General features: G+C 49.0%; 1 protein-coding gene across 7 annotated transcripts in view; it reads left to right on the top strand.

Annotated features, from left to right (window-relative positions):
- Window positions 1-14,114, top strand: part of ASAP1 (ArfGAP with SH3 domain, ankyrin repeat and PH domain 1) — a 346,314-nt gene extending 332,200 nt beyond the window's left edge. For 6 of the 7 annotated variants that reach the window (XM_057734380.1, XM_057734376.1, XM_057734377.1 and 3 more), the window contains 4 exons: window positions 1,654-1,712; window positions 6,874-7,328; window positions 9,115-9,237; window positions 11,368-14,114. In XM_057734380.1, coding sequence (XP_057590363.1) covers window positions 1,654-1,712; window positions 6,874-7,328; window positions 9,115-9,237; window positions 11,368-11,442 — 712 coding nt within the window. In that variant the 3' untranslated portion in view covers window positions 11,443-14,114. The remainder of the gene's footprint in view (window positions 1-1,653; window positions 1,713-6,873; window positions 7,329-9,114; window positions 9,238-11,367) is intronic. The other variant, XR_009053673.1, reaches the window with a different exon arrangement.
- Window positions 14,115-26,158: the final 12,044 nt, after the last annotated feature.

The following is a 26,158-nucleotide window of genomic DNA, read 5'->3' as shown; positions in this document are numbered from 1 at the left end:
AGTCTTTTCCACCCTGCGAGGCAGTGCAGGCGCTGCTACCCTCAGTTTTACATGAGGACACGGAGCCCTGGGAGGTTAAGTGGTGGCTCACACAGAGCTGGACTCAACCCGGTGTTTCTCAGACGCCACGTTCCACAGCCTTCCTCTCGCTGTGCCTGCCACTCCCAGTCAGCACCCCCGCTACCCTGCCCTGGGGGCTCTAAACCGCGGGACAGGTGGTCTCCTTCCAGAGGAGGGAGAGTGACATGAAGTGCACACAAAATCTTTTTTCCATGGAATCAAGCCCCCCACATGTAGACGCATACGTATATACATATACACACACACGTGCACACGGCCCCACCAGCAGCATAGAAGCCCAGGTCCATGCACACGTGGTATTGACCCCAGGTCTCCCATACAAAGCATTCCCGAATCTCTGGCTTGGCCCCAGTACCCTGGTTGGGAAACCATTGGGCTCACGTCCGTGATGGGTAGACATGCATCCTGGCAAAGATGCTGAGGCCGGAACACACGCTCCAGCAGTGTTGAGAGCAAGGCCCTCTCATGTTTACTCTTTCTAGTTCAGCAGTGGCTTGTTGTCAATAACCTTCTCTTCCACTAGCCCAGAGGCCTTAGGATTTCAAGGGAGCCAAGGAAAGAGCAGTTAAGACCAAGGGTGATTTGTGGGCCAGGATGGGAGACACATGCATTTCATCTTCTTTATTGGACTCTGGGTTTCTTTTTGGTTGGTTTGGCTTTTCCTGTCCTTTTAAATGCAATTAGGATAGAAAGAAGGGGGGAAAGCCCAGTTCTTAGGCCATCAGAGGACAGAGAAGCATAAATGAGGTAATAAAAGGGGCTCTTGGCAGATACAAGCCCGGCACTCGGAGGCTGTTTGGGTCTGCCGCGCTCCCAGTGTCTTCTGGGAATAGATACAGCCTCTCGTTAAAGGAAAAGAGTGGGCTCCAACTAAGAGATGCCACCTGCAGCACTGACATTTCAGTGGTGGCAGGGGTGTGGGGAGTCACATGATATCGGACAGCATGGGGCAGCTTCTGTGCCAGGGGCCTGCTTCCCTGGGCTTCTTTCCTCTGCTTGTTTACAAGTCGCCTAAAAGGAAAAGCTCAGGGGAAGTCTGGAGGTCTGAGACCTAAGCTGCTTGCTCTAGAGTCAAACTGGGTCTGAATGTCCGGTTCCACACCAACCCGCCTCGGGACCTTCTACTGGTCACGGAAGCTGCACAGGCTCTGGTTTCCTCTTGTGAAAACAGGGTGGCGAGAGTTACGTGGTGGGGTCGCGTGAGATGAGTTACTTCTGTGCAGTGCACTGGGGTCACGACCTGCAGTGTGCTAAGCGCTTTCATAAACGCTGTCACCTCTGGGGAAAGGTTTCAAGAGGAGGCGGAGTTAGGCTTTATCATTCAGAGGGTTGGTTGTTGTTTTGTTACTTTCCTGCTTGACTCCATTTTGCAGACTTGGGAGTAAAAAGATAATCCTCAGGGAAGTCCGGGCCAACTTTGAATTAGGGAAAATAGATTATAATCTTTTGGTAGTGAAATTTTGAGAGAGTTTTCAGATAATTCTGTAAACTTCTATGACTTCCTTGAATCATATATCACTGTTGATTTTATAGCACTTTGAGATCCTAAATGATTCTTATTTTATTAATTAGCACCGGTTCTGCAAAGACTACCCTTGGCCCAAGAGTTCTTCCTAAACTACCTCAGAAAGGTAAGATTTATCTTTTTCATAGTTACATGTGGTGAGAGTGTCACTGTACCCTCCAAGAGGACAGGAGTGTCTGTCTCTTTTGGTCATTGCTCTATCCCAAATGCCTAGAGCAGTACCTGGCATGTAATAGATGTGTATTTAATATTTGTTCAATGAAGAAAAATATTTATAGGCTCAAATTTTGTGATTATGAAAACACCAAACTCTTCCTTTAAAAACACCAGGCTTTTCCAGAAGACACGGCACTAGTATCCCCATCACTAGTATGTTGTCTTGCACACCTCATCAGAGAGACCTAGGAACCAGTACTAGCTCTATCACTTCCTAGCTGTGTGGCCGGGGCAGGGGACTCAGAAGCTTCACTAAGCCTCATGTTCCTCACCTGTCAGTGGGGCCAGGACACCTCCTTCACCAGGTTTTGTAAGGACGAAATGAGGTCATGCTTCAGAAAGCCTGGCTCTTGCTGACTGGTGTCCCCCGGTGGTCACTGAACATGTTCCTCTGTCCTCTGTATTTCCTATCAATTGAAAGTTGGATCAAGAGACCTGATCAGATACAAGTTCAGGCTTTGGCAAAACTCCTTCCCAGATTGTAGTGTGTTCTTCTGTCGAGAGGGACATGCCATGTGATTTGTCTCTCTTTGTGTGAAGTTCGCAGCTGCCGTTACTCAAAGCCAAGTTCCATTCATGTATCCTCTGTTAAGACCACTCCACAAGGCCGTCGGCAGGTCGTCAAGCTCAGCCCGCCTGCAGCCTTTGGCCTGGCTGGTTACTTTCTCTGCACTTGTCCTGTGGACACTGTCCTGTTCTTACAGCACTGACAGTCCCTGCTCCCGTCCTGTGCCGGCCCCTCCTCGTGTCCTTAGCCTCCAGACGTTGGCTCTGTCATGGTCACTTCTCTTGTGAATCTGCCCTCATTCCCTGGGAGACCCAACTTGGCACCTCTGCATTATATACCCAGCCCAAATATCCCTCCAGAATCTAAATTCACACACACCAGCCACTGTGATATCTCTGCTCAGATGTCTAATAGGCATCTCAACTTAAGATTTTTAATACACTTCAGACCCCCACACACACACAAAACTTATTCCTCCCACAGTATCCCTGTCTGTTGTAGGTGATATTGTCCAGGTCTAGGGGTTTGGACCTTAAAACCTAAGAGAGAAGGTCAACTCCTTCCATCCAGACATGCCCCACATCCAGTGCTTCCACACATGCTGTTGGTTGTCCCTTCGATGTATCTTAACATCTGGGCACTTCTTCCCATGTGCCGCACTCTCACCATGGTCCCTGCGACCATCACATCTTGTCTGGACTCTTGTAGCCTCGTACCTTGTCTGCCTGCTTCCGCCCTGGCCCTGCAGTCTTTCCTCAACAGTCACTCCTGTCCCATCCGTCCGGTGGTTCCCTGTCTCACCCAAAAAACAGGCAGAGTCCCTGGATGTATTTCTGAGCCTCCTCAGCTGGAGGAGAGGGCCTCTGTGATGTCGAGAGGAGCAGGGCTGCAGCTCCTTCTCCTGCCTCCCCGCCTCCCCTCCTGCCGAGCACCTGCCACCAGCTGGCACTTCTGTGTGGACTATTCTGGCCACATCTCACTCTTTTTCCCTCCCAAACAGCCTCCATTTTTTCAATCCTTTGGACACCTTTTCAAAGGCTTAATTAAAGCCTCCTCAGCTGGGAACAGACTGCTGCACAGAGCCATTTGTTTAATGAGTTTTAAAAAGCAGCAGTATAGAAACTTCAACCTGGACAAAGTCACCATAGTTCTGCACTGTGATACAGCTCCCTGGTGCCTTACATTCTTCCATAGTTGTTGTTATAATGAAAGTACAGTTTTGCACCCTGGGTTTTTCCATTTCGCATTCTGATGTACGTATTTTTCAGGCGCTCATGAATTCTTTGTGAATGTCGTTAGCTGTGCTCTCTTCCATCGAGTGGGTGCCGTCCTCTGCTCGGCACCCCCTTTTGTTGGAAATATGGGCTGGGAGTGTACGGGCTCTTTCCTCCTCTGCCTCCTGCTCCTCAGGTATGGCCTTAGAGTCCGTTCTCGATCAGACCATCGCAGCCCGGGGAGAGCGTTGCAGCAGGCCAAGCTCTGTGCTGCGCTGCTTTTCAAAGGGCCAGACCCGTTTGTTTCCACCTAGTCCTGCCTGTGTGAACCAGCTGCACCGTAACCTCCAGGGTCTTTGGGGGAGTAGAGCGGGGCAGGGGGAGGGGGGCAATTCTCGTTCCTTTTTTGTTCTTGATGTGCCTCACTCCAGCAGTGTACCCTGTGTCATCCAACTTTGGGGGGAAGTTTGCTTATCAGCCTATCAGAGTTAAAAATGCAGTTCAGAAAAGCCTTAATTAGAGACAGAAAAACCCAAAATCAGCTTGGAAATAAAATAGCCAGGGGAAACACTTCCCTAGAGGAAAGACTGTCTCTTTTCTTATTTCTCCATATTATAAAAGTAATATGTATTCATTCTAAAAGATTTTAAAAATACAGATGAGCATAAAGAAGGAAATGCAAACCACCTGAAGTCTCAACACCCAGGATAAACAGTTTGGCCTATGTTTCAGTCCTTTCCCTATGCTTTTTTTACGTCGCTATTTAAGCTGATTTTTGTCACATAATAAATCAAGAACCCTTTTCCATGACGTAAATTACACTGTTACTGGCTGCATAGTATTCCGTTGTCTGACACCAGAACATGTTAAGCAGTCTGTCCTGTTCCACATTCACCTGGTTCATAGCTTTTTCACTGTAAGCAGTGCTGTGCTGAACACCCCAGCGCAGGCATGTCAGTGCCTGGCTTTCATCCCTTTTTAGGATAAATTCCTAGATTCAGATCTACATGTTTGGATGGCCTAGCACTTACAGTTTCTGTTCCCCCATAAGCGTGCCTCAGAGCTAGGCTTTCCAGCCCCACTGCCTCAGGGAATCCCCCAGCTTTTCCCCCATCACTGCCTGCCTCAGACTTTTGTTTACCCCAGTATCTGGCTTCCAAGAGAGGAATCTGATGGGCCTGCTGTCTTTTTCTGAGCTGAGCCACATCGGCTGAAGCTCAAGGGCCAGCCCTGGAGCAGGGTGCCCTTGAATTTGATTTCCTTAGGAAGGGATGTGGCTGGACAGGCCCCAAGCGGAAACAGCTGCAGTACAGCTTACACCACTGGGGTTTGTCTTGTTTTGTTTTTTTGTTTGTTTTTTGTCTTTTAATTTATTTATTGGCTGCATTGGGTCTTTGTTGCTGCACACGGGCTTTCTGTAGTTGCAGCGAGCAGGGGCTGCTCTTCGTTGTGGTGCTTGGGCTTCTCTTTGCTGCGGCTTCCTTTGTTGTGGAACATGGGCTCTAGGCATGTGGGCTTCAGTAGTTGCAGCACGTGGTCTCAGTAGTTGTGGTGCATGGGCTTAGTTGCTCCGCGGCATGTGGGATCTTCCCAGACCAGCGCTCAAACCTGTATCCCCTGCATTGGCAGGCGGATTCTTAACCACTGCGCCACCAGGGAAGTCCCTGTCTTGTCTTTTTAGAAACATAAAATTTTAAGAATACCTTTCTGAATGTTGTATTTTTAGAATAAAATTCTTAGTTTGGCTCGCTCAGTGTGCCTTAGTCAGCTGTGTCCTCACTGAGCACATATCATGTGCCTGGTGAATCCTGGCCTCAAGGAACCTTGTCTGCCAGTAATGATGCTATTCTGATATAATACGTAGAGCCTGCCAGGTCCAGTTGGCAAATTCTTTATGTGTGTCAACTCGTGTTTTAGAGATGAGGAAGGTGAGGCTCAGAGAGGTCGAGTAATTTGCTCAGGATCACACAGCTAGTAAGTAAGTGGTGAAGCCTGGTTTGGAGATGTGTCCTTAGTATCCTAAGTTCACTGGATAGAGCTGTGCAAAGGTTTGACAGACTGCAGAATCTCCAAGCCGTGGAGTACTACGCAGCCATTAAAGAGAAGGAGGAACCAACTTAGAAATTCTCCCAAACGTATTAAATGGAAAAAATAAAATTGCAGACAATGTAAGTAATCCCATTTATAGGTTTTAAAAGGCAATTCATATACACATGTGTGTGCGGCACTAAAATGGGACAGAGGCGACACAGCTAGAGAAAGCCTTCACGCAGCCATGAAGACCCAACGCAGCCAAAGATAAATAAATAAAGTAAAATCTGACACTGCTGTAGAACAGAATAGAATGCAACAGTAAAAATATATGCTACTGGGACTTCCCTGGCAGTACAGTGGTTTAAGACTCCGCACTTCCCCCTCCGGGGGCACAGGTTCGACCCCTGGTCAGGGAACTATGTGCCCACCTGCCGCACAGTGTGGCCTCTGTGTGTGTGTGTGTGTGTGTGTGTGTGTGTGTGTGTGTGTGTAGTACTAATAAAGAATTTTAATTAACACGGCAAATACTCTTGCTAAAACATTATATAGATAAAAGCAGGTGTTTTATCTATGAAAAACACATAGAAAAGTCCAGAAGCAAATTATATCAAAGTACTTTTTTAATGAATTTATTTTAGTCTCATTTATTGGCTGCGTTGGGTCTTCGTTACTGTGTTCAGGCTTTCTCTAGTTGCAGTGAGCGGGGGCTACTCTGTTGTAATGCGCGGGCTTCTCATTGCAGTGGCTTCTCTTGCTGCGGAGCATGGGCTCTAGGCGCGTGGACTTCAGTAGTTGCAGCACATGGGCTCAGTAGTTGTGGCACACGGGCTTAGTTGCTCCTTGGCATGTGGGATCTTTCCAGACCAGGGCTCGAGCCCGTGTCCCCTGCATTGGCAGGCGGATTCTTAACCACTGTGCTACCGAGGAAGCCTCTATATCAGAGTATTTTAAATGGCTACATTTAGGCAGTAAGCTTATAGAAAACTTTTCCTAACTCTGTGCTTTTCAGTTTTCTGTAATGTGTATTATGTTTATAGTTGCATGGTTTTTTTTCTACTCTGGATTTGTTTGGACATCCTGTTCTTACACAACTAAGGCATCAAATCTTCCATTGTAAGGTACATGCCTCCCAGGCTTCCACCTTTCACCTTTCTGAAAGCAGACCATCTGTGCACCTGCAACCAGGGCACTTGCTCAGGGTTGCGTCTCCTCCCTGTGACTGTGAAGAAGGAAGGCCACGCTGACCCCCTCACGTCCCCGTCCAGTGACCCCCCTCTCTGTGTTGCTTCCCGCAGTGGCACTAAGGAAAACAGAGACCAGCCATCATCTCTCCCTCGACAAAGCCAGCGTCCCGCCCGAAATCTTCCAGAAGTCGTCACAGCTGGCAGAGTTACCGCAGAAGCCGCCGCCCGGAGACCTGCCCCCGAAGCCCACGGAACTGGCTCCCAAACCCCCCATCGGGGACTTGCCACCTAAGCCGGGAGAGCTGCCCCCCAAGCCGCAGCTCGCAGACTTGCCACCTAAGCCGCAGGTGAAGGACCTGCCGCCCAAGCCGCCGCTGGGAGACCTGCTGGCCAAACCCCAGACGGGAGAGGCCTCGCCCAAGGCCCCGCCGCCCCCGGAGCTCATCCCCAAGTCACGCCCGGCCGACCTCTCCCCGAATGTCCCGAAGCAGGCGTCCGAGGACTCCAGTGATCTCACGCCCACCCTGCCGGAGACGCCCGTGCCGCTGCCCAGGAAGATCAACACGGTGGGTGGGCGCCCGTCCCAGCTCCTGGCCACGCTCGGAAACCCGGGCGTCGTGGGGGCACGGGGCCTGGGATTGTGACCGGGCTGTGGACCCCAGCAGACGGGCCTCAGGACCTGCCTGCCCTGTGGCCTCAGGGCCTTGGCCACTTACTGACATGCCCTGAGCCTCAGTTTCCTTAAATGCAGATCGGAGCTAGGACAGTGCCTGCGTTCACGGGTGGTGAAATGCAGTGATGAATGAGCAGCGCCCAGTAGCTTAGCAAGTGGCGGCTGTGGTCTCCTTGAGGGAGGAGACCTTTTCTTTCCCCGGGGTCACAGAAAAGCGGCCTCCCTCTCAGGGCTCTGAGCGCCTCCCTCCCCAGCTTCTCACTGCATCTTCCTGGAGGAATTGGACGCAAAGCCCAAAGAGACTTGCACCAACATAGAATTTGGTCTGAAGTCTCCCATTCCATTATTTTCATGAAATGCTTTCTACTCTATAATATATCCATTTTACTTTAATGTAAACATGCTCTCCCTGAAAAAAAAAAAGTTTTCTTGGAGAAGTGAAGCTCTGGCAAGATCTGTGTGCTGTCAGTCCTGCCCATGGCCACACTCCCTGAGGGGCACGAGCTCCCCAGTTTAAGGAACACAGTCAGTGGGGGGACCAAAAGCCTCTCATCACATCTTACTATAAAAAACCAACATTGCGGTCAAAGTGCGTCGCTTCAGGACTAAAGGAAAAGTGAGAGTAAAACCCATCCTCCCCCAGGTGGGAGACCATATGCATGTGGATGCTTGGTCTTCTCTGGGGCGGGTTCCCAAGATGCCCGAGCACCACCCTGGGCCTTGACGTGCACACGATTCCAGTTTGTGCTGCTGTACACGTTACCATTTTATCATCTCATTTAACCCTCCCTGTTATAAATGGTCACACGCACACCTTCTAGGTTGCTCACAGAGTCAGAGCTGAGAAGGCTAAGATCTCCACTGACCACAACTCTGCCGGCTTCTCAGACCCCATCGGCTCCGGCACAGCCCAGGGCAGGGGCTGCAGAAGCCTGCAGGCTGTCAGGGTGACCGAGGGAAACGCCAGCAGACAGAGAGGAAAAGTTCTTGACCCAAAACTTTTAGAGACACAGCTTGCTTTCTTTATTCCTAATTATTTAATAAGCTGGGTGCCAGAAACACCCTTTAGAAGGTCATTTCTCTATTTCCATCTTCCTGTTTGCAGAGAACTGGAAATCCAACAAATAAAAGCCTGAGTCAAAATGGGTCGAAAACTAAAACGTTTTGGGGAACTGCCTGGAGTCCTCCCTGCTCCGGGCTGCTGGGCCCTGTGTCGCCAGCGTGTGCTGACTCGGTGCTTTGCACAAGGAGCTGAGAAATGTGTTTATGCTGCACGTTCCGTGTGCAGAAGCTGTCGCGTTCTGCTTTACATCATGTTTCCCCAAACCATTTTTAGACTCTGCTGTCATCTCTGCCAGCTGCCCTGGGGTGGGGAAGGGCAGAGCGCTTTGCTGTTTTGGGTGCAGCTGGATTTTGGTCCCTACCCGTGATGTTCGGTCTCCGATGGAAGTCATCAGCGCCACCCGCTCACTCACTCCGGGCTCTGCCCTGCTGCTCGGAGCCAGGGGGCTGTCGTGTCTGGAGAGCACCCAGGGCTCAGGGCACCTGCCCACGTGCCTCCCCCCTTTCACCAGGGAGTAACTGAGGCTCAGTGAGGTCAAGTCTCTCGCCAGAGGTCAGTGTGTCCTCCTTGCCCTTCCATCTGTCCTGTGAGCTAAAACCCTGCTTCTCTCTTGAAGGGGAAGAGCAAGGTGAGGCGCGTGAAGACTATCTACGACTGCCAGGCAGACAACGACGATGAGCTGACCTTCACGGAGGGCGAGGTGATCGTGGTCACCGGGGAGGAGGACCAGGAGTGGTGGGTACGTGCCAGCTGCGACGCACACCTGGGGCCTGCCAGTCCCACCTCTTAGCGTTGAGACTGGGTCAGGAGACTTCAGCTTGGCACATGCTTTAGCCTTATCGCCCCACAACCTGTGAGCCTAGGTCGTTTCTGGGTTTTCAGATGCAAAACTGAGGCTCCTTCCAGGCTCTGCTCAGGCCCTGCCCTCACCACCACGCATCCTCGAGTTCCATCCTTCATCCCACCCAGTTCTCTCTCTGCCCGGTGGGGCGTGGTGCCTGCCTCGTGTGGCTTTAGAGGACTAAATGGGAATATCTATGACAACTTTTACATGAAAACCCGCTGTCCAGGTGTCGGGAAGGAAAGGCATCACTGTCCTCCCACCGTGACCCTTGGAAATGCCCTGGTTCTCAGTGGCTGCAGGGGTGGCCGACATGTCCACGGCTGTCCAGGCTGCAACAGAAGGAGCCTCCAGTGAGCCCTGCCAGGCAGAGGTGCAGCAGGCAGAAGCCTCCTCTGCTTTTCCTAGTCGACCTTTTCCCCACCCCAGCGTGGAAATTCTGCCTCCTTGGCAGCCTGAGCCCCTCCTGCCCAGAGGCACCTGGCTCTGCCTGCAAGGAAGGGACCTGTGGTTCCCCGCAGTTGAGCCAGTAGAACCTCCTGATGCCCAGAAACGTGCGTGTGCGCGTGCACACATGTGCACATCCACACACATGTGCACATCCACACACATGTGCACATACACACACATGTGCACATACACACATACACACACACACACACACACACACCCGTTGCTCTTTGGCTTTCCTTCCTTTAGGCCCAGACGGTGACTTCAGATTCTTGGTCACAGCCGTAGGGATTTTGCTTGGCCTGCAGCAGTGGTTCAGCCAGAGGCAGTTTTGCCCTCCCGGCACATATGGCAACATCTGGAAACATTTTGACTATCAGGACCTGGGCAGGGTGGTTGCTTCCAGCATCTGTGGGGTGGAAGCCAGGGCTTCTGCTAAACATCCTACAAGGTTTGGAAAAGCCCCCAGCACAGAGAAGAGCGTGGCCCCAGCTGTCAGGAGTACCGGCTCCCTCCCTCGCTCGCTCACTCTCTCACGTGGAGTCTGGCAGCTCAGACTCTTGACAAGGAGATGAACTCTGAGGTACCAGTGTGACTCACTCCGTGGCCCTGGATGAAGCATGTCCCTTTTGTAAGCCCCAGTTTCCTCCTCTGAAAAGTGGGGCATGAGTGACCCTCCCTCACAAGAACGTCTGTGAACTCACGTGCACGATGCCAGCTAAGACCCCGTGAGGTGGGTCGGCCAGGCCTTGCTGTGGACTCCACTCTCCAGCTGGGAAAGCAGTGCCGGGTGGCCCGGGTGACTGCCCAAGGCCACAGCCCTGGTACATAAAGGAAGCAGCCCTGGCCTGAAGCACAGCCACTCTGTCTGCAGCTGGCCCTTCATGGAGGGAAACGACCTGGCCCGGCCACCCATCGCTCTCTGTAATTGTCATCTGAAGCCAGTGTGCATGTCGTTGTTCTTTCCCCTGATAGGAGTCTCTTTACTGCAGTTAATATCGGTGTACTTGAGGCCATTAGGAACCATTGGCAGGTGACCACGGCTTACAGGTTTAGGTAGCAGACAGTGAACAGCCATAAAGTGTGCCCTCGTCCATCTCAAACCTCCACAGTGTCCTTTCCCCACAGCAATCAGAAAGCAGGTTCTTGGTACCTGGCAGCCCTTCCCGTGTATATAATTGTTAGTGTGATCTCTCAGCCACCTGAGAAATAGGGATTATTTTAGCCCCACTTTGCAGACGGGAGGCTCAGCATGGTTTGCCTGAGGTCACCCAGCAGGAAGGCTGGCCAAGCAGCGTGGTTGAGGCTGCAGCCTGGGTGAGACCGTGGCAGGCAGGTCACTGCCCCCCCCTGCCCCGGGCCACTGTCCTTTCGTGTATAAAGTGGGGGTCACGGGACTGTCCACTTTCTGGGGCTGCCTGCGGGCTAAGTGATCCACGTGAGCATGGTGCTGTCATGTGCGGTGCTTTCGTCCTGTCGTGTCTCACCATGGCCTGCATCCCACCCGGTCAGGGCCGACTCCGGGGGCTCTGACCCACCAGCCACCTCCTGCCTGATGCCTCTCCTTTCTCCCTGCAGATCGGGCACATCGAAGGGCAGCCCGAGCGGAAGGGGGTCTTCCCAGTGTCCTTTGTCCACATCCTGTCTGACTAGCAGGAAGCAGAACCTTCAGACCGTCCGCACCCGTCATGCCTGACTGCCGCCTCCACGTGGCCCTGTGCTCACCGTGTATATAGCTGCTGTTACCGAGCGGGAGGCTCCTGGAGGGGCCGCCCTGGGAGGGGAACGTAGCGTGTGTTGTAAATATCCTGTGGTCTCTGCCTTCGCCAGTATTAGGGTAGCCTTGGGACCCGGTGCGCCTTACTGGTTTGCCAAAGCCATCCTTGGCATCTAGCACTTACATCTCTCTCTATGCTGTTTTCCAAGCAAACAAACAAAAACAGGAATATAGGAACTGCTGGCTTTGCAAGTAGAAGTGGTCTCCAGCAACCGTTGAAGGGCATAGAATTGCCTCTGTGTTCCTAACAATACAGTATTCTCCATTGTGTTACTGAAAATGCAACATTAGCAAAGAGGTGGGTTCTGTTTTCCAGGTGAAACTTTCAGCTCCATGACAGACCAGCCTGTAGTTATTCGTGTACACAGTTTACAGCTACAAAAACCGACTTCGGTATTTATTACAGAAAAGTGCTCAGTTAAACGTGTTACTCCTTCAGCAAAATATCCCCTGACCCAAAACCTTGGGTGGCATTTTGCAATGCCCACAACCTCATGCAGGTTTAGACAAGTGGGTTTATACTGTCTTAAAAGCATGAGTGCCCGCCCCTGAGATATTACCTCATTATGCAAAAATAACATCTCCTTCATGACTATTTTCACAGACGTTTAAGACACATCTGATGAAGTTCAACTTTCAGGAACCAAGGACTGCCAGAAAATATTAGCCTCTACATTATGCATGCATTTAGAAGCTTACCTGAAATCTGCCTTTTATAAAGGAATAGTATGGCTAAGTTGAACTGTACATTTTTTAAACTTGATTGCCATTAAAGCAGAAATTATAAGGTTGCAACAGTGTTTGTTTCCAGTCAGTCATTTGGCTTTCTCAAGAGTATCAATTTCCATATCACATGAATTAGTACCCTTCAAATATGTTAGCGCCCCAATGTTGTCAGTTTTAAATTCTTTTCGTAGTTTTGTTCTTGATAAATTTAAACTTTCAAAAGATTATTCAAGAAGATGACAAATTCAAAAGTCAGTTCTGCACACCTTTTCTACCCCCTGCAGAATCCAGGTGCTGAAACCAGCCTTGTTTTTTTCCATTCTCTTTCCTAAACCCCCAATCACAGATAAGTTTTTCCAATCTCCAGCTCTGTTCAATAGACACGTTACCTTCAAGTCAATTCATAACCAAGTTTTTGAACGCTGCTATGAATTGCACTGTGAAACACGCTCTTCCTGCCGGGAGTCTCTGCCCCTCTCGGTTTTCTTCTCTTCCCAGCCGTGTTCATCAGACCATTAAGAGTATCGTGAGTTTTTTCGTCTTTTCCGTCAGTCTGAATTTTGGGAAAGAATACAGTCATTTCACTCCACAGTCAGTGGGGCTGCTCTCTGATTCCGAGGCTCGTGTGTCGTTCTGGCATTAAATTTGCTTAAACTGCTATGTTGGCAACAGCACAGAAAACTAATATTTTTAAGCAGATAATCTTGGCAATGAGTGAGAAATGTTCATTTCACAGAAGCACAACTCCCAATGAAACTCTTAGGGAAAGCCCTCTTTAATAGAGTCACAGTGCTCAGTGAATATTAATTTAGTTCTGCTTAAGTGATTACTATGAAAACTTTGAATAGCCACCTAGTCAATAAGCCTTGCATGACAAACCTGCAACGTATCTTATCAGCTGTTATTGGAAAGTGATTTGAGGCAATTGCTTCCTCAGCGTCATGGTACACGTGAACCCACACGGAACGAGACACCCGGAGCCAGCGACATGCTGGTGCGTGTGGCCGACAGCGTTAGCAGTATTTAAGCCACATGAGTGTCAAGCCAGGAAGTCACTGTCCGATGTTATTTAGTGTCCCAGTTCGTTCACTTACACTTCCTAAGTCGCATTGAAGCACCGTTCATTTTTGTGGCCTACAGTATTTTCTACTGATCTCAAAATAAACTGGCTTTTAAAAAACACAAAAGCTAGACGTCTAAAATTCCATGGAGCCCTGTCTATTTTTTTTCCCTCTTTTGGAGTGACTTTTACACAAATGCATTTTTTTAACCCTTTTGGGTGTTGGTTTTTTTTGTTTTGTTTTTTCTTTTTTCTGGTTTTGTTTTTGTTTTCCATCAGGAATCTGAGTTCTCTCTAACCCAGCTTACTGTGGGACATAGGAAAGCTAGGTATACGTACCTTGGGTGACCTTGGTTGAGTTTGAATCTGGTATTGTTCTTAAACTCAGTGAGCCACTATCTGCAATTTTGTACATGATATAGAGTATTTTGAAGGTATGGAACCTTATGGAAAAAATAGCTAATTAGTTCTTTTTGCCCCCCAGAGGGCAAAGTTATGTTCTGCAAATAGTGTGTGTCTTATTTTACTGTTGAACAGCAATTGCTATTTATTTTTTTATTGCCTAGAACTTCCACATGTTGTATAGGAATCCCATAGCACCACAAGTTAAAGTCCAAATCCTCATCTGGATGTTATGCTCAAACATCAGTACAACTCGTCATTTCACATGTATTTAATGTGACAGTTTTTCAGTACTGTATGTGTTAATTTCTACTTTTTTTAATATTTAAAATTGCTTTTAAATAAACATATTCTCAGTTGATCCCAAATATCTGACATCAGGCCATTTTGTGAGTTGTCCACTACTCTTGTGATCGGAGGAAATCAACACTTCACTTGGCTGTGCTTTTGGGGGTGTAGATAACACAAATCATTCAACTTCTACAGCAGAGCTCACTTTGGATAAATAATGTGTGTCCCTTTCCTCGGCTTACAAACCATGGACCCGAGCCTTTTGGTTCTCCCTCCCTCCCCACCATCCACCCCCAATTTCCACGCCCACCTCCAGGCACCCAGCCTGCACGTCATGAAGGTTACATGTTGATGCATGAAAATCTCTTGGGTGGTACCCAGCTCAGACCAAGTGCTGCGCACGTGCTTCTGTTATGTCGCTGTCACCGCTGGTACTGCTACGTCGTGAGCAGACCCAGGTCCAGGCACCAGGCCAATGTTACCTCATCTCACCCTCAGCAAGCCAGGGAGAGCCATGGCCCTCCCAGCTTCACAGAGCTTGCCTGGAGGCTCAAGAAGACCCATTACCACACGGCAGCCCTCGTGGCTAGTCACTGACCACGCCCAGGGTCCAGGTGAGTGATTCTGGCTCAAGGCCATCCTTGGGATTTGTACCACGTGGGGCTCCATCATGAAATTCTAGCCAGAGAAACGCAGCGGTGGAAAGCTGACCAAGACCACAGCGTTGAAGATTCCAAAGTCTTGGTCTCGACATTCTTTTTCTTTTCTTGCTTGACAGTTGGTAGATCTTAATGCCTGTACACACACCTCGACAAGATAAACGCTGCAAACCAAGCTGCTGGGGAGAGGGGGTTCGGCATGGAAGCCACGGACTTTCCATCAGGATGAATGTATCTGGGAGAGGCTGGCATAATTATCTGGATGTTTCGAGCCAAAGGGCAGCCAGCTTTGCATCTAATTACAAAATGCTACAATGATTGCACTGGTTATATATTGTTTTAAACCTGGAGCAGCCTCTGTTAGAGGTGAACGGACTGTCCTGCGTTGAAAGCAGCCCCTCCAGTGTGCTGTGAGCTCCCAGTGGCCCATCTCCCGGGGATGCTGATAACAGGAGGGCACCCTGATCTCTCTTCGGGTCCTCTGAGCCCCGGGCAGTAGATGGGCCGCTGTTCCCTGTCCGCGGAGTCAGTCTTCTATGAGGCAGAAATCTTCTTTTGGTCCAACTTCAGATGAGGAAATCCACTAGGGTTGAAGTGACGTGCCCGAGGTCACAGTAAGTCATGGCAGCAGTGTGAGCCCGAGGCTTTGTGGCTTCGGTACCAGCCTTCACCTCTCCCTCCCAGCCCTGCTTTTTTCTCCTCTCCCAGACCCTGTGCCCTCCGCCGTATTTTTTAAGTCTTCCTTCTTCCCAGAAAGTGGATGTATGTGTGGCAGGGGTGGGGTGGGAGTGATGATAATTATTGGGTAATTCAGTTTATTCTGCTTTGTCCCCCAAGTGTTCTCATCCATCCCAAATGGAAATCTTTTTTATTTCCTCAAGTCTGCATTATGTGGGTAAATCGGAGCCAGGGGCTTCCAGGAGGAAGGGGATTTGCGCCCATCCTGGGGGCCTGCACGATTGAGCAGGTGAAGGCAAAGTGCTCGGGCAGAGGCTGGTGGGACAGTGTGTGGTGTATCTGCAGCAGCTGCAGCAGGGCCTCCCTCCTGCCCGGCAACTGCTAACCTGCATCGCGGCCAGGGCACGGGGCCCAGTGCCTTAGCACAACCACGCTCATCGCAGCCACACTGAAGCGGAACTAGTATCTTCCCCGTTCTACAGTGTAGGAGACTGATGCTCAGAGACGTGAACAGGTAACGTGCCAAAAGTCAAGTTGCTCGTGAGGGGCGGGAGCCGGACTTGAACCCAGAGGTCAGGGCCCTTGTAGCTCCCAGCTGTGACCTTGTGCTGCCTCCACTGCTACTGTGTCTCCTGGCCGCCCTTGCTGAAGCGAGACCCACCCTAGCCTTGTAGGACAGGTCAGCCCCAGGGAAGTGTAAACCAGGAAGTGCAACGAAGTTTGCAATTCAGAGAAGTGAGGGCCTTTGTAGAAGAGGCCCCGGGTCAGTATTTCTTGGACAGCTGCTCTGCAGAGGTCGGGCTGGCACCCGGTGTCCCGCGTGCAGCATGTGACAGAAGAAAGCGGTGGGTGAGTGAGTGTGTCTATCTGTGAGCACAGCAGGCCCCCGTGTGCAAACATTGAAACACTTAAGCTCCTGAAAACAGGAATTAGAGCTCAGATAAACACAGCTGTTTTGCAAAAATCTTACCGCACAGCAAACCCTAGTGAGAGGCTCAGAAGGCCAAAACGTTGACCTTCTGCAGAACCTCCAGGAGAGAAGCCCTGCTCGGCTTCACACGTCTTCGGACAGGATTTAGACTATGTAGGTCCAAGCAGGTTTGAGGACGAGAGATGGCAGATTTGTCTTTGGCATTAAAATCAGATTTCTGGGCCCTGAACCTGGAGATTCAGTCTCAGGAGGGGCCCAGGAATCTGCATTTAGCCAGCATCCCTAGGTGGTCCCCATGTACCACCAGGGGGCACGGGTCCCTCTCGGGCCTCCCAACAAGAACTTTGAGACAAGTGAGAAATCACACAAATCTACTCAGGGTTTGACACGCAGTTGGTGACCTCCAAGTATTCCTTGCACGAGTGAACACATGAAACCTCCTGGCAAAAGTAAGAGGGCCTGTTGTTGAAAAAGGGGGTTGTGTTTGGTGAAGGGAACATCCTCCCAAACCAAGGGTCAGAGCCAGGAGGAGCCTCTGGTCCATGTCTGCTCCGCCCACTCTCACTGCATATCGCTGACTCCCACCCCGTCAACAGGAGGCCTGACAATGGGCCTCTTTCTATGATGCACTAAGCTGCAGAACAAAGATGCACAAGAATACATTGTCTGAATGTGCAAGCTTAGTCCCTGCTCAGCTGGAACCACTTAGGAAACCCAGCCACCAGGACTCCCCTGCCCTGCTCCACCTCCGGAGAGCAGTCGGCTGCTTCCCTGTCTGGGTCCCCTTTTATGGCTCTGCCACCGTAAGAAAGCGCTAGAGCGGATGAGCTGCGAGTGCACCCAGGCTGTCCTGCTTTCCCTTCCAGACCAGTGCTGGTGGCCCGGGTCCGCTCTCCAGCCTAAAGCCGAGGCCCAGTCTGGTCCGTGCCTATGTGGGGGCTGCGGGTGGTGAGCAGCTCACACGGAGAGGGGAGGGGAAGGGAGTCAGAGGAGGTAGAGAATAGGAGCAGAGTCAGAGTGAGGTTGGCTGAATGTCTGTCTGCAACAGCTGGACCTATGCATGTGCCCTGCGACCCAAGACTGCAGGGTAGAAATTGTGCACGTGCCGGGCAAGAGAACATGCTAGGGTGTCCATAGCAGGGCTGTTATTATCGTAAAAACCTGTAAACTTCCCGAATGTCCATCTCAGTAGAATGGTTACAGAAACTGGGGCATCTTTACACATGTACACAACCATGAGGATGAACCAACCACACACAACAGGGCTGGATGTCACAAATGAGGTTTCAACAAGAAGCCGCACGCAGGAGAATTCACCTTTGGTTCTACGTAATCTACGAAAATAGGTCATCTGTGTGGTTACAAGTCACAGTCATGGTTACCCAAGGGGAAACTTGGAAGGGAGGCTGGGGAGGGACTTCAGGGTACAGATACTATTCTTTTTTCCTTTTCTTGTATGCGTTGGGTTTTTGTTGCTGCACACAGGCTTTCTGTAGTTGCAGTGAGCGGGAGGCTCTTCTTCATTGCGATGCACAGGCTTCTCATTGCAGTGGCTTCTCTTGTTGCAGAGCCCAGGCTCTAGGTCTGTGGGCTTCAGTAGTTGCAGCACATGGCCTCAGTAGTTGTGGCTCTTGGGCTTAGTTGCTCCATGGCATGTGGGATCTTCCGGCCCAGAGATCAAACCCACGTTCCCTGCATTGGCGGGTGGATTCTTAATCACTGCGCCACCTAGGAAGTCCCCAGATACTATTCTTTCTTATTCTGGGTGCTGGTCACACAGGTTTTTTCAGTTTGTGAAAATTCATTGAGCTGTTTGCTTCTGTTATGCGCACTGTTCTGTGTGTGTGTTATCCTCAATGTGACGCTGATAAATGTGTACCCAGCTCTCAAAAATATATATTTTAAGGCCCTTATTTGTAGCATTTGCCAATTCCCATGGTGTAAGTATTTCTACCATGGCTGATTCCAAGCTGCCAGTATGATGTCACAGAATGTCAGGTTGGGAAAAGAAGAATACAGTCTGTTCCAATCCGTTCTTGCAAGTGGGATTGAGCCAGCTCCACTGGTTACACTTTAACAAAAATTTTATAAAAAATAAAGTCTGCTAAAATGCAGAGGTGAAATTAGGGCAGATGAGGGTAAGCCCCTTCTGACCAGCGACCTGCTTGACCCCACGCGAGCAACGCCTATCCCTTACCTCCCCAGCTCCCTATACTCTTTTTTTAAAAAATGTTATAACAGCCATATTGCAGTGTAATCCACATACCATACAATTCACTCATTAAGTGTACATTCCAGTGGTTTATTCACAGAAGTGTGCAGCCATCATCACAATCACTTTTAGACCATTTTCCTCACCCCCAAAAGAAACCTCGTACCTGTTAGCAATCATTCCCATTTTCTTCCAACCCCTGACAACCGCTAATTTACTTCCTGTCTCTGTAGAGATTTGTCTCTTTTGGAAATTTCCATATAAATGGAATCATAGATGGTCCTCTGTGACTGGCTTCTTTTACTCAGCATAATGTTTTCGAGGTTTATCCATGTTGCAGCATAGAGCAGGATCTCTCTTTATTGCCAAGTAATATTTCACTGTGTGGATGTCCTTTTGTGTATCAACTGCTGAGCTGTTGGGTTGTTTCCACTATTTTGACTGTTATGAATAATGCTGCTATGGACATTTGTCTGTAAGTTTTTGCGTAGATGGATGTTTTCATGTCTCTTGTACGTATACCTAGGCGTTGAATTGCTGGGTCATCAGGTCATTCTATGTGTAACTGCCTGACTGTTTTCCAAAGTAGCTGCACCATTTTGCATTCCCACCAGCAGTGTATGAGGGTTTCAGTTTCTCCACATCCTTAACAACACTTGTTATGATCTGTCTTTTTATTATGGCCAGCCAGGTGGGTGTGGAATGGTATCTCATTGTGGTTTTAATTTGTGTTTCCCTGATGACTAAAGTGTTGATCTGATTTTCATGTGCTGACTGGCCCTGTGTATATCTTCTTTGTGGAAATGGCCACTTAGAACTTTTGCTGATTTTAAGATTGGATCATGTGTCTTTGTTATGGAGTTGTAGGAGTTCTTGATTTAGTCTAGATACAAGTCTCTTATCAGATATTGACTTGCAAAAATTTTCTCCCAGTCTGTGTTGTCTTTCCCTTCTACTCTTTTGAACCTGGATATTGTCCTCAAGAAAATGGAACTTTCAGGAATCACAAACTCCAGAGCCTTCAAAAGCCAGGCAAATCACCTAAATATGTGAGATGGCCTTGGGGTTTTCTCCAGTATTACCGTCTCGTCGTTCAGGCTAAACTAAGTGTCTCTGTGGTCTCTGGAAGCCTAGATGTGGGAGTGGATTCTCTGGCCCCGGGTTTGATGCTGCACGGCTCCCTCATAGCCTAATGAACGTGGGCAAGTTAGCCGGCCCCTCCAAACCCTCAATTTTCTTCTCCATGAAATGTGGATACTACTGCTGCCCTCACAAATGGAGATGGACAGAGAACCGACAACTTGGAACATTTTGGAATAGGCCCTCCCATATAATGTTTTAACTATGTGCACATTTTACTTTGATAAATATTTTTTTAATACAGTGTAAGACCTGCATCTGGTCTGGTGTCTATTAGGGGCTGTGTAAATGGTAATCCCCTCCCCCACCCTGCTGTTTATGCCAAAGAGCCCAGCACAGCTCCTGCCACCCTCTCCCTCCTGAGCCTTCCTGATTGCTCAAAGCTGCTTTCAGCGTAGGAAGCTTGAACCTGCCACCTCTTAGTACAGTGGGGAGGGCGAAAGGGCTACATGTCACGACTTTTGCTTTTATTATTATTAAATCAGAGACAAATGTGTCTCAACTTCTTGGGCCAGGAAGGACTTTACCAATAATGGAAACCAAAAGAAAGTGTCGTTTTGCTCTCCTTTCGGGAGGAAATAGCATTTTGGCCCCACAGAGGTTTCTCAGTCTCCCCCGCAGCAGCTGCCACCCCACCCCCTAGAGCGGAGCCCAGCTGGGCATTTTTGCCCCTGGGTCCTGGGGCCGGGCTGCTCTCACGATGCCCGCAGCCCACTTGCTGCAGGGTGGCCGGGGGCGGGGAGCAGGATCTCAGACCCCAGGGGAGCAGATCTGGGGGTTCTGAAGCTGGACTTCCTTTAATAGACAGGTGCGCTCAGAGGTCAGGGACACACCGCCTAGGGTTGAGCTGTGAGTTTCCAAGCAAAAATGAAACTAGAAGTTCCTCATCTCTGCTCCTCTGGCCCTTAACGGTAAAGTCACTCCCTTCTATGAGTCAGGCTGGGAAGTGCTGATTTCATGATAACACATCACCTCTGCTCTGAGAACCCTCCCTGCCAGGCAGGATTCTTGTGGCCCCGGCACACCCAGTTCCCCGCGCTCTGCGCCCGGGATGCCTGTGGGGCCAGGAGGTCCTCGGGGAGTCAAGCCCAGAGCAGCTGCTCCTCTTCTCGCTGCCAACCTACCCGTTATCCTCCATCCGATCTCTGCGTCCATCTGTTTTTCCTTCTACTTAGACTATGGGTCTCAAACTTGAGTGTTCAAAATGCAAACCCCCACACCCCAATCTCCGTGACTCTGAGTCAGCGGGTCAGGTACAGCGGGTGGGGCCCAGGGCTTGTACGTTTAGCAGATCCACCTGGGTGACTCTGACGTGGGTGGTCACAGACTGTCCTTTGAAAAATAACATTCACATATTTCGACTTTTTTTTTTTTTAAACCAAAGCAGTGTGTGGATCTTAAAGCCAAAAGAAGCGCTTCACTGGGTGCTAGCCTGGCCTCTCTGACTTCATCCTGTCTCACTGTCTTCAGCTCCTTCCAGCCCCAGCCAGGGACCTGCTCCATCACAAGTACCTGTGGTCTCCTCCAGCTGGTTCTAGGGCTCAGGCCACTGCCCAGACATAAAGCTCCTAATAGGCACCGTCTCTGTCTTCCTTTCCCTCTCCCTGTAGCCATGAGCACATAGGGGAGTCCTCAAATAATATCTTTAAATAAGGGGGCCACTAAAACCCGGACCCCATCCCACCAAAGTTATCCTGAGAGAAGAAAGACATCAGAATTACAGGACGTGGTCCTCCTTTCCTTCTGGCCTGGTAGAGGGTATTCAAACACAACTAATCCCTGCTCTCGATATGGAGTCCAGTTGAACTATCACAAATAAAACCCTGCTTGTGCATGCATTCAATTAGGGGAGGAGGGTGGAGGGGTAGCCCCACTGGGCAGCAGGGGCAGGAGAAGAACGGGAACCCCCCCACCCCGCGGCTGCCCAGGGCTGCTGAATTGAGGCGGGGAGTCTGGGTTGTGTCCTTGGCTGGCTGCAGCCAACGGGAAGCCCCCGGGCAAGGCTTTTCCTCTCTTCGCTTTAGTTGCTTCACCTGGAAAGTAGGGATTGTGTAGGCGGGCCTGTGGGTGCGCCATCATATCTCCTTTTGCTGATTTTGACCCTCTCGCCACCCTTTAGAATTAATTGTGATATTGGACCCACTCAGACAATCCAGGAGAATCTCCCCATCTCAAAATCCTGAATTTAATCACACCTGCAAAGTCCCTTTGGCCGTGGGAGGTAACATATTCACAGGTCCCAGGGATAAGGACATGGACATGCCAGGGGCCGGGGGCAGGGGGAAGCGGGCTTTATTCTGTCTATCACGAAGAGCTTAAACAACTCTCCCCAAGTCACATCGCTGGAGAGGAGAGTCTGGATCAGGCGACATCCAGGCGGCTTGCTTCCTCAGATCACTTGTGATTCCACGCTGGTGATGGCCGAGCTCCACCCTGTTTCCAACAGAGCAGCAGCGGGCGGGCAGGGCCCATCTTCCTCGCACTCCATTCTCCTCCGAGAGCCCCCTGTCTTTCAGCAAGCATTGACTATGCACCTACTATGTGCCAGACCCCAGGGACACAGGCTAAGCAACACCAAACACGCCTGTGTGGACACTCGGAGTTGAGTCAGCAAAACAAATGCCCTCGGTACGTCAATAAAGCAGCTTCTGAGATGGGGGCAGTCTAAATGATAACAATCTTTTTGGCCAATACATAAGAGGCACAAAAAATATTAATACACTGACAAAATTCCAACTCTTGAGAATTTTTCCTAAGAAAAATATAAGATTTATGCTGTTATTTAAAAAATACACGTGGCTGAGTAATTATGGTCCATCCACCCAATAAAATAATATGTAACCACAAAAAACAGAGCTACAGGGACTTCCTAAGTGGCACAGCGGTTAAGAATCCGCCTGCCAATGCAGGGGACACGGGTTCGATCCCTGGTCCAGGAAGATCCTACATGCCACAGAGCAACTAAGCCTTAACTATTGAGCCTGCTCTCTAGAGCCCATGTGCTGCAACTACTGAAGGCTGCATGCCTAGAGCCCATGCCCCACCACAATGAGGAGTTCACACACCACAATAGAGTAGACCCTGCTCGCTGCAACTAGAGAAAGCCCGTGTGCAGCAACAAAGACCCAATGCAGCCAATAAATATGTTTACAAACAAACAAAACAGCTACAGAACGTGCAAACATTCTCAACATATGATGTTTCAGGGTATAATCTAACAGCCACCAACAGGCGACTAATTTACAAAGGTAAGGTGCTTCCTGATGATGGAATGCCAGGAGGAAGACATTGGACATTCTCCATATGTCGAAAGAAAAAGATCTCCGTTACGTACATGGAAAAATTCTGGAAGGATCTGAGTACCATAATCCTGAGGTCAGAACTATACTTTGCACTTTTTTATATTGTAATATATATATTATATATTATTAGATATAGAAAGCTGGTGGTGACAAATCCTGGCATAACCACTTTGGAAAGTGGGTGGTAATATTTAATAAATTCGAAGTTACACATATCTACCTACTACCCAGCCACTCCACCCTGGTACAAAGAGATTCTTCTTTCATGTTCACAAGGAGACATGGAAAAGAAAATCCCTGTAAAAGCACTGTTCAAAAGAGCCAAATATTGGAATAATGCAGATGTCATTCCCAGAAGAATGAACTAAGCAACCGTGTTAAGTTTATCTAGCGAACACTACTTGATGTTGATTAATTCTTGGAAAGAATTAGCCAAATTTTTCAGGTATGTATTAGGTACTGTTCTTATGCCCCCAAAATGATCCCGGCTCTCACGGGGCTCACAGTCAACTGGGGGAGGGTAGGGAAGAGGGAGGGGGAGAGACAAAGCCTCCACGGTTTTTCACGTGGTGGTAACGAGCGTTGTGAATCACGGAATGAGTAGACACGGGCTACAAGTAGCAACATGAATAAACTGCGGAGTAGAAAAGAAAGTTGCCGGAAGGAAGCGTTCGTACAAAATGAAACCATTTATGTGAAGTTAAAGAAAATCTACAAAATTCTAGCTACTGGTTATAGATACACGGGGATGGTTAACCCCAAACTCAGGGTAGTGGTTGTCTCAGGAACGGGCAGCTGGGGAGCCACAGGCATGGATGCTGGCATAGGGCTTCCCCTCCCCCATCGCCCACTCCCAAAGAAAAGGAAAGGAGGAAAGAAGGAAGGGGAAGATCTGATGCGAACATGGCCAAATGTCAAGACACGATAGAGTACGAGGAGCAGGTGGACCTGGAAGCAAGGTTAGGATGCGCCGGGTTGAGCACTGGGGGCCAGGAAAGGGCTTTCCCGGAGCGAAGAGCCTCGGGAACAGACAGGTGTTCTTCCTATCATGGAGCTGGAACTCTTTCTTTAAAGAAATGAAAAACCAAGTTGCTTTTCTTTCCTGGGCCTAAGCTGCAGTCAGGAGGGCATCCTCCCTGCCCTTGTGCACACTGTGCTCAACCTCATCTTGGGTCCATTTGTTCATTTTTGCCTCCTGTGGTCCCTGCCGCTCGGGCCGTTTCAGCCAGAGGTTGAGAGAAAGTACACGGGATTCTCTCATAAAGCACAGCTGTTCAACCTTGCATGCACATGCCAGCAGCCCCGGGGCTGGGGACGGTCTTCTATGTTCTGAGTTCTTCCAGGAAATACTTACAGAGCACCTGCTGGGTGCCAGACCCTTCTCTGGTGCTCAGGATACCACGGGGAAAAGGATGGACAAGATTCCCGTTTTCCTGAAGCGTCCATTCGGTGCGAGGAAACAGAAAATAAGCAAGTAGAATAAATGATACCTGATAATAAGTGTCCTGGAGAATATGAAACAAGACAATCTGATAGTGACTAGGGTCGCTTGGTAATTTAGAACCTTCTCTTTTTCCTTCCACAGCAAAATTTAAAATGAACTTTTGTCAATCCAAAATAAAATTATTTTAGGTTTATGATTCTATTTCCCTGAAAGGAGGGAATTCAGGTTAAAACAGTGTCATTTTTGCCAACTGTTAATTGTTGGAAAGAATCATTTCACTCTTTCTTGTCCTTCCGACATACCTTCGGTGTGCCAAGAACGTGACTTTTAGGAGCTGTATTTCTCAGATGATAATGTCTGTTCTTACCCTGTTCTTGCCACAAACAGGAACAACCATTGCAGGGGGGAAAAACTTCTTCCTGGTACCAATCAGGTGGCGTATCCAAAGATTCACTTTTTTTTTTTTTTTGGCTCACGGGCTTAGTTGCTACGCGGCATGTGGGATCTTCCTGGAGCTGGGATCGCGCCCGTGACCTCTGCATTGGCAGGCGGATTCTTAACCACTGCGCCACCTAGGAAGCCCCAAAGATTCACTTTTTAAAACTGTAAAACACAAATATCAAGGGAGACAATGACTATAAGAATGTATCTCTACTCTTTTTTAAATTATGTTTTAAATTGACATAGAGTTGATTTACAATGCTGTGCTAGTTTAAGGTGTGCAGCAAAGTGGTTCAGTTATATGTGTGTGTGTATATATACATATATATATATATAATCTTTTTCAGATTCTTTTCCATTGTAGGTTATTACAAGGTATTGAATATAGTTCCCTGTGCTATACAGTAGGTCCTTGCTGTTTATCTAGTCTCCATATATTAGTGTGTATCTGTTAATTCCAAACTCCTAATTTATCCCTCTCCCTTCTTTCCCCTTATGTAACCATGTTTGTTTTCTAAGTCTGTAAGTCTATTTCTGTTTTGTAAATAAGTTCCTCTGTATCATTTTTTAGATCCCACATGTGAGTGATATCACGTAGTGTTTGTCTTTCTCTGTCTGACTTCACTTAGTATGATAATCTCTAGGTCCATCCATGTTGCTGCAAACGGCATTACTTCATTCTTTTTTGTAGCTGAGTAATATTCCATTGCGTATGTATACCACATCTTCTTCATCCATTCATCTGCCGATGGACATTTAGGTTGTTTGCATGTCTTGGCTATTGTAAATTCATTCGTTCTTTTGAAGGCAATTTCCCCCCTTTTAAGGGTAAACGGCACGGGATGAAACATTCATTCTTCTTTCCAGAAATGTTTTGTGAACACCATTCTGTAAAGATCATGGTGTTTGCAGCTGGGATGCAGATGATGGAAGGTCAGGGTCTACTGACCATTAGGTCCTCAGACAGCCCTAGCACAAGGCAAAAAGTGGTAAATGCCACCGAGACACGTCGCCATAGAAATTCAGGGTAGAACAGAGCATACTTCCAGCAGGGACAATCAGGGTGCACTTGGTGGAGCTGGTAGCAATAGGGCTAGGCTTTGAAGGATAGAAATGATTCCCAAGAGAGGCACAGAGGCTGGAGGCACAACTCTCTTTATCCTCTCTCAGGAATCACTGTCCTTGCTGCCTATTGTCCAGTGTCTGAATCAGTATTTTTTCCCTTTTTTTTCCCCCAGTAAGGGCTTATTACCCTACCTCGTCTAGAAGTCCTCCCAACCTGCTTTTATGGGTAAAACCTCTTCCT

The sequence above is a fragment of the Hippopotamus amphibius genome, chromosome 5 (genome assembly GCF_030028045.1).
Source record: "Hippopotamus amphibius kiboko isolate mHipAmp2 chromosome 5, mHipAmp2.hap2, whole genome shotgun sequence".
In the NCBI taxonomy this organism is placed as follows: domain Eukaryota; kingdom Metazoa; phylum Chordata; class Mammalia; order Artiodactyla; family Hippopotamidae; genus Hippopotamus; species Hippopotamus amphibius.
The sequence above is the reverse complement of the archived record's forward strand: the minus strand, read 5'-3'. Positions and strand labels throughout refer to the sequence as shown.